This window comes from Ranitomeya imitator, chromosome 4, assembly GCF_032444005.1.
Source record: "Ranitomeya imitator isolate aRanImi1 chromosome 4, aRanImi1.pri, whole genome shotgun sequence".
NCBI lineage: Eukaryota > Metazoa > Chordata > Amphibia > Anura > Dendrobatidae > Ranitomeya > Ranitomeya imitator.
This window is the reverse complement of record NC_091285.1, coordinates 527910656-527929431: the sequence shown is the minus strand read 5'-3', so window position 1 is coordinate 527929431 and position 18776 is coordinate 527910656. Positions and strand designations below refer to the sequence as shown.

The 18776-nt window shown below is 48.4% G+C and overlaps 1 protein-coding gene across 2 annotated transcripts in view; it reads right to left on the bottom strand.

Moving 5' to 3' along the window:
• Positions 1-18776, bottom strand: part of UNC45A (unc-45 myosin chaperone A) — a 57320-nt gene that overhangs the window by 4827 nt on the left and 33717 nt on the right. Inside the window, exons 16-19 of one of the 2 annotated variants that reach the window (XM_069766157.1) lie at positions 15617-15730; positions 14221-14336; positions 13987-14104; positions 2537-2692 (exon numbers count right to left, since the gene is read on the bottom strand). In XM_069766157.1, coding sequence (XP_069622258.1) covers positions 2537-2692; positions 13987-14104; positions 14221-14336; positions 15617-15730 — 504 coding nt within the window. The remainder of the gene's footprint in view (positions 1-2536; positions 2693-13986; positions 14105-14220; positions 14337-15616; positions 15731-18776) is intronic. The other variant, XM_069766159.1, reaches the window with a different exon arrangement.

Below are 18776 nucleotides of genomic sequence, written 5' to 3'. Positions count from 1 at the left end.
GGACAGGGATGAGGGGACAATACATGCCCGGCTTATACTTGAGTCAATAAGCTTACCCAGTTTTCCGTGGCAAAATTAGGAGCCTCGGCTTATACTCGACTATATACGGTATGACACAAGTTATAGCAGATAAAATTGCAGGTTTATTGTTGACGTGTTTCAGAATCCACTGACTCCTTCCTCAGGACAACCATACAAAAATATTGACTTTTTTTTATGGTTGTCCTCAGGAAGCAGTCAGTGGACTCGTCGACAAACTGGCAATTTTATCTACTATAACTTGTGTCATAATTCCAGAGAGTGCAAAAACACTTCCAATCCACTTTTACTGAAATTCTATAGAAGCTGCTGCATCTGGTCTTTAGACTCTTAAAGGGTTGCGTCTCACACAACCTTACATGGTGAGCGGTTTTACCTTTCATTCATGTAAACTCTAAACTGGATAAGACCCTATTGCGCTCTTGCATTTCTTTACAGTACTTGGATAAGAATAAAATAATTAACAAAAACCAGCATCGATTTGCAGCAAACAAATCATGCCAGACCAACCCAATTTCCTTCTATGATGGAATCAGTGACTGGGTGGATCAGGGAAATGCAGTAGATATAGTATATATTGACGTCAGCAAAGCATTTGATAAAGTATCTCATACTATTCTTATTGAAAAAATGACCAAGTATTGGATTGACAAGGCTACGGTTAGGTGGATTCATAACTGGCTTAGTGATAGTACTCAAAGAGTGCTAATAAATGGTTGCGCATCTAATTGGAAGAGTGTTTCAAGTGGGGTACTAGAGAGCTGTGTCCTGGCCCCAGAGGTGTTCAACATTTTCATAAATGATCTAGACAAGGGAACTGAAGGTAAACTAAATAAATGTACAGACGATGCAAAGCTAGGAGTGATAGCTGATACTAGAGAAGACAGAGAAAGGATTCAGAAGGATCTAGATAAGCTTGAACAATGTGCATTAACTAATAGAATGGTATTGAACAGGGAACAATGCAAGATTATACATCTGGACAGGAAAAAGGAAATTACATTAAAGAACGGGAGGAATAGAACTAAGCAACAACACGTGTGAAAAAGACTTGGGTATACGAATAGATCACAGACTGCACACGAGTCAACAGTGTGATGCAGCAGCAAAAAAGGCAAACACAGTTCTAGGATGTATTAAGAGAAGCTTAGTTTAGATCACATGAAGTAATTATCCCCCTCTACTCCTTGGTCAGGCCTCATCTGGAATACTGTGTCCAGTTCTGGGCACCACATTTTGAAAACAGATATTGAAAAACAGGAGCAAATTCAGTGAAGAGCTACCAGGATGGTTAATGGACTGCAAAGTATGTCCTACAGGCAATGGTTAAAGGATCCAGGAATGTTTACCTTGCAAAAAAGACTAAGAGGATCATCCTTATTCTCATTTGCACATGGAAACACGATAAGCAATAGAATGAAACAAAGTGAGAAAACACATAAGATAATCAATGGCCCCGTCAGCGCATAAGTCCAAATCCCGTTTGCTACTGAACAGGTGCCTAAACGCAATGTGAAAACACCATAAAAGGTACCGTCACACTCAGCAACTTTCCAACGATCACGACCAGCGATACGACCTGGCCGTGATCGTTGGAAAGTCCTTGTGTGGTCGCTGGAGAGCTGTCACACAGACACATCTCCAGCGACCAATGATGCCGAAGTCCCCGGGTAACCAGGGTAAACATCGGGTTACTAAGCGCAGGGCCGCGCTTAGTAACCCGATGTTTACCCTGGTTACCATTGTAAATGTAAAAAAAAAAAAAAAAACACATACTCACATTCCGGTGCCTGTCACGTCCCCCGGCGTCCGCTTCCCTGCACTCCTCCTGCATCCTGTGTAAGCGCCGGCCGTAAAGCAGAGCGGTGACGTCACCGCTGTGCTCTGCTTTACGGCCGGCCGGCGCTGACACAGGATGCAGGAGGAGTGCAGGGAAGCGGACGCCGGGGGACGTGACAGGCACCGGAATGTGAGTATGTGTTTTTATTTTTTTACATTTACAATGGTAACCAGGGTAAACATTGGGTTACTAAGCGGCCCTGCGCTTAGTAACCCGATATTTACGCTGGTTACCAGTGAACACATCGCTGGATCGGCGTCACACACGCCGATCCAGCGATGACAGCGGGTGATCCAGCAACAAAATAAAGTTCTGGCCTTCTAGCTCCGACCAGCGATGTCACAGCAGGATCCTGATCGCTGCTGCGTGTCAAACACAACGATATCGCTATCCAGGACGCTGCAACGTCACGGATCGCTATTGTTATCGTTGTAATGTTGTTCAGTGTGAAGGTACCTTAAGAAGCAAACCAAACACATCTGGTTACGGGTTATCAAACAGTCTAACTAAATGTCTGCGTCAACAAAAAGGTCAACCTCAATCTAGTGGCTAAAGGATGAAGAGTGTTCGTTGGGTTAAAGGGTGTAAATATGAAATTGGGCATTAATGATAAATACCATGAGTCCCATTGTGAATACAATTTTTCCAGTCTCTTACCACTTGTGTGACCCTCTGGCAAATCTTTGGTTCCAAAGAAGTCAACATTGCAAGAGTTCCAGCAGCGGCGCGGCGTAGACGCTCATCATCTTCACCACTGTACAAAACTATTAATTTCAGTCGATCGGATCCCTCTACCATGAACAGTTCTTGCACCTAGAGAAAGGTCAGCTGCTTGTATTTAACACAGATCTGGGTACTTAATTCCAAAAAGCCTCAAATAATACAAGATGTTCAGGAAAAAAAAAACAACACTTTTCTTGAACTGATTTTGGAGCAACATGATTGCTTCATCTTTCTTGTCTAAATCTAAATGCTGCTGCTTGTAGAACTACTGAAAAGCTCCTCATAATGGGAGGTCAGATGAAAGACACAGTAAAAGGCATAATTTTTCTCATATGTGACCACATGAACAGTAATGCAAAGAATATGGAAAGTTACTGAACTGGTGCAAATTTAAAGAGAATCTGTCACCCCCAAAACTCAAACCACTTCTCCAATGCAGGCAGCGCTCCAAAGCAAGCACCATCAATCAGCATAAGAGCACCCCTCATTACTTATGTAATAAAAATCTTTTAATATGAAAGTAAAATTGATGAAATCTGTACTGCAAGGATGATTTAAAGTCCTCTATATGAAGGGACAAGTGGTTTGAGTTGTAGGGGTGACAGATGCCATTTATAACTATAGCAGCATTATGTTGCCCGAACCAAGGGCAGGATGAATCTGAGTATGGCTACATTATTGCAGATGTGTACGTGTTACACTGGAATGTTGTAGTGTTTCAGAGAAAACAAACTGTGAAAAGCTGTCTCTGTGTTTCAGAAGACTAGTCTGAGGCAGGTCCGGGGGTCCTCTGCCCTAGATAGACAGGTTTCTCACTATACGCACACATAGGCAGACAATAGTGATGAGCGAACGTGTTGGGATAAGGCATTATACAAGCATGCTTGGGAGCTAAATGAGTGACTTTGGCGTACCCGAATAATATGCTCGAGTCACCGTGGCTGCATGTCTCTAGGAGGTTTGACAGCTGCAACACATGCAGGGATTGTCTAACAAAGAGGCAATCTATGCATGTGTTGCGATTCTCAAACATGCAGGTACGGGGACTAGGAACATATTTTCCAAGAGCACTGAAGACACTCAGCACACGAGCATGAGCAGATAACGCCTTATCCCAGCACGTTTGGTCACCACCAGCAGACACCGGTCAGTTATTGGAAGTAGAGAGAGAAGCTGCTGGGACCTGCCTGCAAATAGTCATCCAAGACACAGTCCATGGTCGCCTCTTGATCATTCAATGGAAAGCATACAGGGATGCAATAAGGCCATTATCTCATTCATTCCGCCCATAGCTCGGCAGCATGAGTCAGCTGCTAGGATTCCCTATATAACAAAGCTCTGTAAACCACGAGAAACTATGGTGGAGATTTACTAAGCTAAGAGCACTAGAACAACGGCTTCTTGTGACTAGCAACATATTTATGATCTGTTCTGAACACTGTTCATGCCTTTTCTGACAAAGGAAAGTGGTATAACCACAAAGATTTGGCTTAATGTGCAAAAATATGCCAACATTTTGGAGTAAATTTCTGGCACAAAGTAAACCAGTTAGCTGGTAGCCTAACCAATTAAGGATGCACCAAATTCATCAAAACAGCATGAAGCACTGGGATAAATATGGAGACAAGCCCAAGTTTGCCCAGGGTACCAATTAGTCAGCATTAATGAATATGCCTCCTCATGTAAAAAAGGAATAACCCATTACAAATCCATATTCCAGAATTGCTATATAACGGTGCTGAATCACAAATCATCAGCCAGTGTGACCAGACAAATACGAGTACGTGGTAACTTACTGGGACAACTGTTTAGGGGAACATATCAGAAACTGCAACCTGCCTGGAGTCATCTACAGTATATGACTGAGATCCTTTATAAGATAAGCCAGTCAATCCCTTTACGACCGCAACGTGCTGCTCCAGCAGCGAGAAATCACATTTTGAAGATGTCTGGAAGTGTTTTTTTGGCATGAATTCACTCACAGCTCTTTAGACTCAGCTGTATTCCCAAACTGTTTATCTCCGGCTTTGTCTGTGTAGAGGCCACATTGTGAACATGTACTTAGGGTACCGTCACACAGTGAAATTTTGATCGCTACGACGGCACGATTCGTGACGTTCGAGCGATATATCTGTGACGTTCGAGCGATATCGCAATGTCTGACACGCTCCTGCGATCAGGGACCCCGCTGAGAATCGTACGTCGTAGCAGATCGTTTGAAACTTTCTTTCGTCGTCTAGTGTCCCGCTGTGGCGGCATGATTGCATGGTGTAACATATATCGTATACGATGTGCGCATAGTAACCAACGGCTTCTACATCGCACATACGTCATGAAATTATCGCTCCAGCGTCGTAGATTGCAAAGTGTGACAGCAGTCTACGACGCTGGAGCGATATTGTTACGACGCTGGAGCGTCACGGATCGTACCGTCGTAGCGATGAAAATTGCACTGTGTGACGGTACCCTTACGCGCTGCATGCCTACCAACTTAAATTCCATCACCAAAAGAGACAGTGAAGTCACGAACACGATCAGATAAAATACAAAATATCTTTATTATAAATATTGCCAGGATAATTCCATACATTTAAAATAGAGTAATCTCATATTACAATTACCATAACAGGAACACATGGGCTACTTGCACAGTGAACAAGTCTGTAAGAACATGTTCACACACCACCAAGAAACCTGAAGACACAAAAGAGAATAGTAAAACCAAAAACACTCAGTTTGAAAAAATGTTTGCAGTAATCCGCAAGTGCTAGTAAAAGATGTAAATAACAGGGTATTTGGTTGATACGTTTTTTGCAAAAAATGTATACTAAGCTGCTCTACCAATCTTCACGGTATACCCTTATCAGAGCAGTCCTAACTAATGTATGCAATCCCTATCTGATGTATTTAAAAACCTGATCATCTGTATATAACCTGTGTGAACAGGGTTCAGAGAGGAAGACAAGACTGGGGAGTTCCACCACTCCTCTTGGGCTATCTGCACAAAAGCTGTTCTACCCTGTATGCACACATGGATTTTTCCTCTCTGAACCCTGTTCACACAGGTAATATACAGATGATCAGGTTTTTAAATACATCAGATAGGGATTGCATACATTAGTTAGGACTGCTCTGATATGGGTATACCGTGAAGATTGGTAGAGCAGCTTAGTATACATTTTTTGCAAAAAACGTATCAACCAAATACCCTGTTATTTACATCTTTTACTAGCACTTGCGGATTACTGCAAACATTTTTTCAAACTGAGTGTTTTTGGTTTTACTATTCTCTTTTGTGTCTTCAAATTACCATAACAGTATAACTAACCATATATGTATGCAACAGGGATGACTCAACACCTCTGCTGCTATAGGACTACAAATTACTAGCAACCAAGACCAAACATAGAGAAAGTGACCTATATATCACACTGGTAAGTAGTACCCTAGAGTATGAGTAACAATAACATGTATAGAGATAATATCAAAATACTCCTCACTATAAAGCTGCTACATATACCATACATAAGCCCAGTATAGATAAACTACATATCAAATATCACCTAATACCAAATATATGGACCGTGCCTATGATATAATAAGGCAATTACCTGCAGCCATAGTGATAGGAGGTATACCAGCGGGATAGCGGTCACAGAGGCCCCTCGACGCGCGTTTCACTGACACGGCAGCTTCGTCAGGAGGTAGCTAGCACACTGTGTGGCGCCCATTATATAATGGCCATAATTACCATAGTGCCTGCAGCTGTAACGGCGCGTCCCCGGCATGTTGTCGCCCAGCGATGAGCGCACCGCTCTGGGATCACATCTTCCGGCCACATGATCCGGTCAGCTGACCGGACCCGTAACCAGGACAACGCGATGCCTATGTAGAGCGCCGACACTCATCCCAGGCCACAGCGCATGCTCGGGTCGCGCTCAGATCTGCACAGGTAAATTAACTAACAAATAACAACAGAGAACAAAAGGTTGTCCTTCCAAGTACAACAGGAAATGCTGATGCTACAAAATTAGTGGTTTTAAGCTCTTAATTATATCGTGTTCGTGACTTCACTGTCTCTTTTGGTGATAGTTGTATCTTTGTGAAGAGGATCACAACATATAGTTTCTTTGTTAGAGGAACATTTTCGGTTATATACAACTTAAATTCCAGTTCATTATAGTGCTTTGGCACAAAGCACTATATTGTAATCCGATCGTAGTTAACTTCTTATTATAGTGCTTTTGTAAAAAGCACTATATTGTTATTCCACCGTAGACAACTTATTATTATAGTGCTTTTGTAAAAAGCACTATATTGTTATTCCCCCGTAGACAACTTATTATTATAGTGCTTTTGTAAAAAGCACTATATTGTTATTCCCCCGTAGACAACTTATTATTATTATTATTATTATTATTCAGTCCGCGATTAATGCGGCCCAAACCGCTGCACGCACAGACTCCAGTGAGGTGTCATTTCGAAGCCAGCGTCCCCAAGAGGTGTGCTAAGTATTTTTCGTGTCGATCGGATTTGTAGCTTTGGCGCAATTTGCGTTTTTCCCCTGATTGGAATGCAATTTCTCAATGGGTAAATTTTCCCATAAGGTAAAATGGCTGTTTTCTGAGGCAATTTCAAACTAACTGCCAACTGCCACCTGGCTGATTAGCTCAGTGCTGTGTGCAGTCACACCCAGTTACTATGGCAACGCCTACGAACTCTACATGACCCCACCAGGACACAGTTTTGCCAGATAATATCAGCTCTTAAAGTGACCAACCCACCAAATTGTTAAATTGTTACCTGAGGTGTCCAGCCCACCAAATAGGAGGCAGAGGGGCCCCGACCACCAAATCGGAGGCAGAGGGGCCCCGACCACCAAATCGGAGGCCGAGGGGCCCCGACCACCAAATCGGACCCTGAGGGGCCCCGACCACGAAATCGGACCCTGAGGGGCCCCGACCACGAAATCGGACCCTGAGGGGCCCCGACCACCAAATCGGACCCTGAGGGGCCCCGACCACCAAATCGGACCCTGAGGGGCCCCGACCACCAAATCGGACCCTGAGGGGCCACGACCACCAAATCGGACCCTGAGGGGCCCCGACCACCAAATGTGACCCAGAGTGACCCCGCCCACCAAATGTGACCCAGAGTGACCCCGCCCACCAAATCGGACCCAGAGTGACCCCGCCCACCAAATCGGACCCAGAGTGACCCCGCCCGCCAAATCGGACCCAGAGTGACCCCGCCCGCCAAATCGGACCCAGAGTGACCCCGCCCGCCAAATCGGACCCAGAGTGACCCCGCCCGCCAAATCGGACCCAGAGTGACCCCGCCCGCCAAATCGGACCCAGAGTGACCCCGCCCGCCAAATCCGACCCAGAGTGACCCCGCCCGCCAAATCGGACCCAGAGTGACCCCGCCCACCAAATGGGACCCAGAGTGACCCCGCCCACCAAATGGGACCCAGAGTGACCCCGCCCACCAAATGGGACCCAGAGTGACCCCGCCCACCAAATGGGACCCAGAGTGACCCCGCCCACCAAATGGGACCCAGAGTGACCCCGCCCACCAAATGGGACCCAGAGTGACCCCGCCCACCAAATGTGACCCAGAGTGACCCCGCCCACCAAATCGGACCCAGAGTGACCCCGCCCACCAAATCGGACCCAGAGTGACCCCGCCCACCAAATCGGACCCAGAGTGACCCCGCCCACCAAATCGGACCCAGAGTGACCCCGCCCACCAAATCGGACCCAGAGTGACCCCGCCCACCAAATCCGACCCAGAGTGACCCCGCCCACCAAATGGGACCCAGAGTGACCCCGCCCACCAAATGGGACCCAGAGTGACCCCGCCCACCAAATGGGACCCAGAGTGACCCCGCCCACCAAATGTGACCCAGAGTGACCCCGCCCACCAAATGTGACCCAGAGTGACCCCGCCCACCAAATGTGACCCAGAGTGACCCCGCCCACCAAATGTGACCCAGAGTGACCCCGCCCACCAAATGTGACCCAGAGTGACCCCGCCCACCAAATGTGACCCCGCCCACCAAATGTGACCCCGCCCACCAAATGTGACCCCGCCCACCAAATGTGACCCAGAGTGACCCCGCCCACCAAATGTGACCCAGAGTGACCCCGCCCACCAAATGTGACCCAGAGTGACCCCGCCCACCAAATGTGACCCAGAGTGACCCCGCCCACCAAATGTGACCCAGAGTGACCCCGCCCACCAAATGTGACCCAGAGTGACCCCGCCCACCAAATGTGACCCAGAGTGACCCCGCCCACCAAATGTGACCCCGCCCACCAAATGTGACCCAGAGTGATCCCGCCCACCAAATGTGACCCAGAGTGACCCCGCCCACCAAATGTGACCCAGAGTGACCCCGCCCACCAAATGTGACCCAGAGTGACCCCGCCAACCAAATGTGACCCAGAGTGACCCCGCCCACCAAATGTGACCCAGAGTGACTCCGCCCACCAAATGTGACCCAGAGTGACCCCGCCCACCAAATGTGACCCAGAGTGACCCCGCCCACCAAATGTGACCCAGAGTGTCCCCGCCCACCAAAGGTGACCCAGAGTGACCCCGCCCACCAAATGTGACCCAAAGTGACCCCGCCCACCAAATGTGACCCAGAGTGACCCCGCCCACCAAATGTGACCCAGAGTGACCCCGCCCACCAAATGTGACCTCGCCCACCAAATCTGACCCCGAGTGGCCCCGCCCACCAAATCGGACCGCGAGTGGCCCCGCCCACCAAATCGGACCCAGAGGTGCCCCGCCCACCAAATCGGACCCAGAGTGACCCCGCCCACCAAATCGGACCCAGAGTGACCCCGCCCACCAAATCGGACCCAGAGTGACCCCGCCCACCAAATGTGACCCAGAGTGACCCCGCCCACCAAATGTGACTCAGAGTGACCCCGCCCACCAAATGTGACCCAGAGTGACCCCGCCCACCAAATGTGACCCAGAGTGACCCCGCCCACCAAATGTGACCCAGAGTGACCCCGCCCACCAAATGTGACCCAGAGTGACCCCGCCCACCAAATGTGACCCAGAGTGACCCCGCCCACCAAATGTGACCCAGAGTGACCCCGCCCACCAAATGTGACCCAGAGTGACCCCGCCCACCAAATGTGACCCAGAGTGACCCCGCCCACCAAATGTGACCCAGAGTGACCCCGCCCACCAAATGTGACCCAGAGTGACCCCGCCCACCAAATGTGACCCAGAGTGACCCCGCCCACCAAATGTGACCCAGAGGTGCCCCGCCCACCAAATGTGACCCAGAGGTGCCCCGCCCACCAAATGTGACCCAGAGTGACCCCGCCCACCAAATGTGACCCAGAGTGACCCCGCCCACCAAATGTGACCCAGAGTGACCCCGCCCACCAAATGTGACCCAGAGTGACCCCGCCCACCAAATGTGACCCAAAGTGACTCCGCCCACCAAATGTGACCCAGAGTGACCCCGCCCACCAAATGTGACCCAGAGTGACCCCGCCCACCAAATGTGACCCAGAGTGACCCCGCCCACCAAATGTGACCCAGAGTGACCCCGCCCACCAAATGTGACCCAGAGTGACCCCGCCCACCAAATGTGACCCAGAGTGACCCCGCCCACCAAATGTGACCCAGAGTGACCCCGCCCACCAATTGTGACCCAGAGGTGCCCCGCCCACCAAATCTGACCCAGAGGTGCCCCGCCCACCAAATCTGACCGAGGTGCCCCGCCCACCAAATCTGACCCAGAGTGGCCCCGCCCACCAAATCTGACCCAGAGTGGCCCCGCCCACCAAATCGGACCCAGAGTGGTCCCGTCTACCAAATCGGACACAGAGTGGCCCCGCCCACCAAATCATCCCCTGAGGGGCCCCGCCCACCAAACCAGCGCCTGAAGGGCACCCAAGTGTGAAAGTCTTGCAGGGGCAGCCCGGGCACCTTTACAAAGCACTATCTGTAGTTCCTTCAGGAAATACCCATCTAGTTATTATTATTATTATTCAGTCCGCAATTAATGCGGCCCGAACCGCTGCACGCACAGACTCCAGTGAGGTGTCATTTCGAAGCTTGCGTTCCTGGCAGGTGTGCTAAGTATTTTTCGTGTCGATCGGATTTGTAGTTTTGGCGCAATTGGCGTTTGAAAATTTTGTCTCAATGCATTTCAATGGGGAAATGGCTGATTTCTGAGGCAATTTCAAAATAACTGCCAACTGCCACCTGGCTGATCAGCTCATTGATATGCGAAGTCAGACCCAGTTACTATGCCGACGCCTACGAACTCTACATGACCCCACCAGGACACAGTTTTGCCAGATAATATCAGCTCTTAAAGTGACCCGCACACCAAATGTGACCCTGAGGTGCCCCGCCCACCAAATTGGACACAGAGTGACCCCGCCCACCAAATGTGACCCAGAGTGACCCCGCCCACCAAACGTGACCCAGAGTGACCCCGCCCACCAAACGTGACCCAGAGTGACCCCGCCCACCAAACGTGACCCAGAGTGACCCCGCTCACCAAACGTGACCCAGAGTGACCCCGCCCACCAAATGTGACCCAGAGTGACCCCGCCCACCAAATGTGACCCAGAGTGACCCCGCCCACCAAATGTGACCCAGAGTGACCCCGCCCACCAAATCGGACCCAGAGTGACCCCGGCCACCAAATGTGACCCAATGTGACTCAGAGTGACCCCGCCCACCAAATGTGACCCAGAGTGACCCCGCCCACCAAATGTGACCCAGAGTGACCCCGCCCACCAAATGTGACCCAGAGTGACCCCGCCCACCAAATGTGACCCAGAGTGACCCCGCCCACCAAATGTGACCCAGAGTGACCCCGCCCACCAAATGTGACCCAGAGTGACCCCGCCCACCAAATGTGACCCAGAGTGACCCCGCCCACCAAATGTGACCCAGAGTGACCCCGCTCACCATATGTGACCCAGAGTGACCCCGCCCACCAAATGTGACCCAGAGTGACCCCGCCCACCAAATGTGACCCAGAGTGACCCCGCCCACCAAATGTGACCCAGAGTGACCCCGCCCACCAAAGGTGACCCAGAGTGACCCCGCCCACCAAATGTGACCCAGAGTGACCCCGCCCACCAAATGTGACCCCGCCCACCAAATGTGACCCCGCCCACCAAATTGGACCGCGAGTGGCCCCGCCCGCCAAATCGGACCCAGAGGTGCCCCGCCCACCAAATCGGACCCAGAGTGACCCCGCCCACCAAATCGGACCCAGAGTGACCCCACCCACCAAATCGGACCCAGAGTGACCCCGCCCACCAAATGTGACCCAGAGTGACCCCGCCCACCAAATGTGACTCAGAGTGACCCCGCCCACCAAATGTGACCCAGAGTGACCCCGCCCACCAATTGTGACCCAGAGTGACCCCGCCCACCAAATGTGACCCAGAGTGACCCCGCCCACCAAATGTGACCCAGAGTGACCCCGCCCACCAAATGTGACCCCGCCCACCAAATGTGACCCAGAGTGACCCCGCCCATCAAATGTGACCCAGAGTGACCCCGCCCACCAAATGTGACCCAGAGTGACCCCGCCCACCAAATGTGACCCAGAGTGACCCCGCCCACCAAATGTGACCCAGAGTGACCCCGCCCACCAAATGTGACCCAGTGACCCCGCCCACCAAATGTGACCCAGAGTGACCCCGCCCACCAAATCGGACCCAGAGTGACCCCGCCCACCAAATCGGACCCAGAGTGATTCCGCCCACCAAATGTGACTCAGAGTGACCCCGCCCACCAAATGTGACCCAGAGTGACCCCGCCCACCAAATGTGACCCAGAGTGACCCCGCCCACCAAATGTGACCCAGAGTGACCCCGCCCACCAAATGTGACCCAGAGTGACCCCACCCACCAAATGTGACCCAGAGGTGCCCCGCCCACCAAATGTGACCCAGAGGTGCCCCGCCCACCAAATCTGACCCAGAGTGGCCCCGCCCACCAAATCTGACCCAGAGTGGCCCCGCCCACCAAATCGGACCCAGAGTGGTCCCGTCTACCAAATCGGACACAGAGTGGCCCCGCCCACCAAATCATCCCCTGAGGGGCCCCGCCCACCAAACCAGCGCCTGAGGGGCACCCAAGTGTGAAAGTCTTGCAGGGGCACCATTACAAAAGCACTATCTGTAGTTCCTTCAGGAAATACCCATCTAGTTCTTCTTATTATTATTATTATTCAGTCCGCAATTAATGCGGCCCGAACCGCTGCACTCACAGACTCCAGTGAGGCGTCATTTCGAAGCCAGCGTTCCTGAGAGGTGTGATAAGTATTTTTCGTGTCGATCAAATTTGTAGTTTTGGCGCAATTTGCGTTTGAATTTTTTTTTCCCCTCATTGGAATGTATTGTCTCAATGTATTTCAATAGGGAAATTTTCCCATAGGGTTATAATGGGCTGATTTCTGAGGCAATTTCAAAATAACTGCCAACTGCCACCTGGCTGATTAGCTCATTGATATGCGCAGTCAGACCCAGTTACTATGCCAACTCCTACGAACTCTACATGACCCCACCAGGACACAGGTTTTGCCAGATAATATCAGCTGTTAAAGTGACCCGCCCACCAAATCGGCCCCTGAGGGGCCCCGCCCACCAAATCAGCCCCTGAGGGGCCCCGCCCACCAACCCGGCCCCTGAGGGGCCCCGCCCACCAAACCGGCCCCTGAGGGGCCCCGCCCACCAAACTGGCCCCTGAGGGGCACCCAAGTGTGAAAGTCTTGCAGTGGCAGCCCGGGCACCATTCCAAAGCACTATCTGTAGTTCCTTCAGGAAATACCCATCTAGTTTCTTTTGGTTTTTGTATAGCCGCACTAGCAGCACCCTGGCTGATTGCTCCAGTACATGGCCACTGACCTGTCAGTCAGCCAGGGAGGGTGCCGCTAGGTAGGAAGTAGAGGGTGAGGCTGAAAAACTAGAAGTGTATTGTCATCATGCTCCATAGATCTTCCAGGAATAACTCCAAAATGTAATTTCTCGCTGCTGAATTCATAAAGGGATCTACTGGCTACTCTTTTAGAAGCTACACAATCGTAACAATGGTTTGGGGATGGGGGTGACAGGTTCCCTTTAAATGGTATTCAAACGGCTCTTGTGTGTTTCCCCACAGTATATGTCAGGAGGCCTCTGCTGGTGAATGGGGCTTGGGGGAACCTTTACCATATACAATGAGAGCTTTCTGAACATATTCATAAAAACACAAATGAGACCAGAGCCTTACAAAAGGGCTTGAACCATCTGTGCCTCGCAATAATATATGTGAACGGTATTCATCCTCAGCATGAAATAACCTAGTCTGGAAACATTACTTTTTTCTGATGTAAGTAGATCCTACCTCTTTGCTCATGGCCATGTTACACATACACTCAGTAGCAGCTACACGAATCATTTCATGCTCTTCAAACATATAACCCTCAATCATGGGCACTGCCTTCTCCTTTATGATCTTACTCCTGCAGAAAACATTGCAAACCAGTAATCATCTGTTATTAAGTACTATGACATATTGTACCACCAATTGCAGACAAAAGTGGTCTGTGACCAGCGATAAATGTTACACATTACCCACCTCAGTCTTTCACTGATCCCTGCAAGGTTTGTTAATGCCATCAGGGACTCAAAATTCTGCAAGCCGGTGCAATTAAGGTGAAGTAGGCTGACCAGGGGTCGAACAATCTCATAAATCTGTTGGAAAAAGGAAAATGGATGATGGGGAATAAATAATGCTCCCAATAGTACTTGTCCTGTATCTGCTGTGGGAACTAAAGACTAGGCATGTTGAAATCCAAGGTTCAGTGGACCGCCAATTCACTGGGGAACACAATTTTTTAGGAGTTAGGTCAGACAACTGTTCTTAACTAATTTGTGGATGCTGAATCCAGAAATGATCTCAGTTTTTCTCTATCACGTCAAGTTTTTGAACTATAAGATTTTTGTCTTCTCAAAAATTAGTAAACTACTGTACCTAAAAAGTGTTGTTTTTTTTTTAAATAGTACAAATAGGCATTTACGACGAGAGGAAGAAGGAGCAGACATGATCTGAAACAAAGGAAATATGTACATGTGTAAATAAAACACTGAGATGGAAAGTTACAAGCTTTGAAAACGAACAAAGAAAAAAATCATAAAAGATATATAAATTACAACTAAGCGCCCAATGTAAAGAGAAAAGCTATCACAAATCCTATTTATTCCTACTATGATAATTTTTTTGTGTAAAGATATTGATAATTATGATGTATTGGGAGCTGCACACACCTCTCACCACACTGTCTCAGTTGTGACTACTCTTACAAGTTGCCACGTAGCTCTATATGAGTCGAATTGTAATCAGATAACAAGTCTTATTACAGATATCAGTGCAATTGTGCTTCTCTGGCAGGTAAGTTGTGGAGGAAAAACTTGACGTGCTAGAAAAAAACTGACTACATTTTTGGAATCAGCATGCCAATTTTAGTATAAATCAGCTCAAAAACCTAACTCAACAGAAATTTTTTTTCAAATTGTTCCCCTGTGATTGGGTAGGGCCACTTTGTAGTGACTTGCTCCTAGACGGCTGTGCTACCATTAGTATTGGCAATACACACATATGGGCTAAATTACAGTCAAGCATGTCTGCCTGACCACCAAACATGGACAAACCAATGGCACTTGTAATCACTTTCTCATTTTACACATATATTGTGAAGACCCCAAAAGAAATAATTTCTTTTATGCTTTTTCATCATTGACAACAGCTGGGATACACAAGCACATATAACTTCATTGCCAGCTCAATGTAGCAAGTGTCAATGCAAATATCTATCAACATTAATAAACACCGGAGAAAATAATATTGAGGTCAATTGTAGCCCACATGCATTGGGTACCTTTCCTTGTCAGATACAGAGGTGTTCACAGAGACCCCCAGACCAGATGAATTGAGGTGCAGTCCAATTATTTGGATGTTGTCGGCAGCTACCTACCCTTTCCCCTGGAAATGCAATTTCGGGGTTAGACGTGATTGTTATCTTAGCCAGCGCTTGAGCCGCCTTTGTTTTTCCAATTTCTGTTCCTTCTAAAGCCAATGGTAATAAAGCCTGTAACAAATCAAGCATAAGAGATTCTATCCAGTAGTGGAGCATATCTACTAACAGATTTATATATGTGACCACAGGGTTAACCAATACTTAGGCCCCGATTCATCAAGTGCATTATTTTGTTGTTTTTTTAAGGGAATCTATGGAAAATACTCACTCCACCCAAACTGTTAACACGATTTATGTTGCTTCCTGAGAGATAAATGTCAGACACAACTTTACTTTAGTATTCTCTTACTCCCTCAACAAAAATTAAAAAAAAAAAATCACTGTTTTAAAGTTATATGCAAATAAGGCTGAAGTGCTCTGGGAGCGATTGGAGCACTCCCAAGTTTTTGCCTCCCTGGCTCTTTTCCTTGCCTAGCGCTGCCTTCTTCAACTTGATTGACATCTCACCGAATCTGTAGTCAAGCAAGTGAGTGGTCAGTCAAGCAGAGAAAGATGGCAGGGGGTGAAAATAATGCCAGAGAAGCAGAGGTTTGGGAAGTGCTCTGATCATGCTCAGAGCACTTCAGCCTCATCTACATATTAATTAACACAGCAAATTTTCAGTCAGATAACAAAAGATTGCAGAAATAATAGGTATGGATGCAATTATCTTTCAGAGAGCAACAAGGCCATATTAACATTTTTTTTTAGGGGAAAGCAGGCTCTCTGCCAACAAGTTAAGATGGTTTTCTGTCTTCTTTCAGCTTCAAAGAGGAGTCTTGCTCCAAATTAATCAAAGTGGCATACAATGTTTTATGAACTTAGCACAAGTTAAAATATGGTGTGTTTTTTTTTTTTTTAAATACTTTAAAGATCCAGTCACCTCTGAGACAGCCCAGCTCACTCTCATCTGGCTCTTCTCAGCGCTGCTAGAGATGATTGACAGGTCTGTCTCTCGCCATGTACACGCAAGGGAGGGACCTGTGAATCATCTCTAGCAGGGCTCATAAGAGCCAGCCAGGGGCAGAGCCAGACTAGTCATCTCAAGCTTTGGTCCCCAGGCAGATCTTTACAGTACCTCTCTCTGAAGCTCTGGAGCAATTCATAGAATAATACACCTGCCTACAATCATGCTGCAAGGCTGCCTACAGATGAGACATGAATCAGAGCCAATTAAATAGGCCACCATCCCTGTTCGTATAAGTGCAGTGTGTAGGTGTACATTCACACTGTGGCCAATAACAGACAAAATACATAAAAATAACAGGTCACTTAGTTGACACTATTTTGATCAAAAGAGAGTAAAGGCCATTCCACCGCGACAAGGTGTACCCAATGATGGACCCTAACGCTAGTATCTCACCTTGCTATTTGCAAGCGCCCCAGAATAAACGGGGGAAGAGCAGGACCCAGACTTGACTGTTTTGCAGCTGCCGTGCAAAGTTAGATATACATAGCGAAGAGAGATGCTAAATTTAGGGACCATCCTGTTCGGGTACACCTTGTCGTGGCGGGATAGCTTTTACGCTTTTTTGTTCAAAACAATGTCAACTAAGTGCACTGTGTTATTTACATGTACCATTATTTATTATTTACTTACTACAGGATATTTGCTCATTGTACTCATCCTTGGTTTAGGCCAGTGTTCCACAACTCTGGTCCTCAAGAGCCATCAACAGGCCATATTTTCAGGATTTCCTTAGTATTGCCCAGGTGATAATTGCAATATTTGGGCAGGGAAGAATTCAATCACCTGTGCAGTATTAAGGAAATCCTGAAAACATGATCTATTGCTGGCTCTTGAGAACTGGAGTTGGGGGAACACTGGTTTAGGCAGTATGAATCGCCTGACAGGATGCCTTTAACATGTTGGACACTGGTCTTCAACTGCACAAAAAAAGGTCAGACTGATTTTGCACTGTAGTGGAGTGCTGCACAAAAAGGCTCTGGAGTGCTCCATAAAAAAAGGCACTGAAGTACTACATAAAAAAACAGGATTTTTGGTTGCTTACCGTAAAATCTGTTTCTTGGAGCCTTCATTGGGGGGACACAGGAACCATGGGTGTATGTTGCTGCCACTAGGAGGCTGACACTATGCATAAAAAAGTTAGCTCCTCCTCTGCAGTGTACACCCCTCCGACTGGAATTATGAACTTCAGTTAGTGAGAAAGCAGTAGGAGAAAAAACAATAAGGTTGAAATAACATAACCACAAACATGAGAACTGTAAACATGAGAACAGTCATAGAACACAGAACAACAGAAACTGAATAATATGGGAGGGTGCTGTGTCCCCCAATGAAGGCTCCGAGAAACAGATTTTAAGGTAAGCAACCAAGAATCCTGTTTTCTTTATCGCTTCATTGGTCGACACAGGAACCATGGAACGTCCCAAAGCAGTCCCTGGGGAGGGAAAAACAGACTTCCATCAGGTCAGAGGACTCCCCACTGCCGCCTGCAAGATCCTTCTGCCTAGGCTGGCGTCCGCCGAAGCATAGGTATGAACCATGTAAAATTTGGCGAACGTGTGGATGGAAGACCAGGTTGCCGCTTTGCAAAGCTGTAGGGCGGAAGACCTGTGGTGCACCGCCTAGGAGGCGCCGACTGCCCGGGTAGAGTGAGCCTTAATCCCAGGAAGGGGCACTCTGTTCTTGACCCAGTAAGCCTCCAAAATTGCCGTTCTGATCCAGCGAGCAATAGTCGCTTTGGAAGCCGGCAGGCTTCTACGCGTGCCATCAGGAATGACGAAAAGGGAATCCGTCTTCCGGAAAGTGGCCATTCTAGCCAGGTAGATCCTCACCGCCCTGACAAGGTCCAGCTAGTTCAACGATCGCTCCAGAGGAGGAGTCGGAGCTGGACAAAAAGAAGGTAGGACGATGTCCTCGTTGAGGTGGAAGTTGGATACCACCTTCGGAAGAAAGGAAGGCGGAGGCCTCAGGACCACCTTGTCCTGGTGAATAACCAGGAAAGGAGGCCGACAAGACAGGGCCGCTAACTCTGAAACATGCCGGATAGAGGTAATGGCCACAAGAAAGGCCACCTTCCATGAAAGGAATGGCAGGGAAACCTCCCTGAGAGGCTCAAAGGGGGAACCCCTCAGAATAAGATCCCATGAAGCC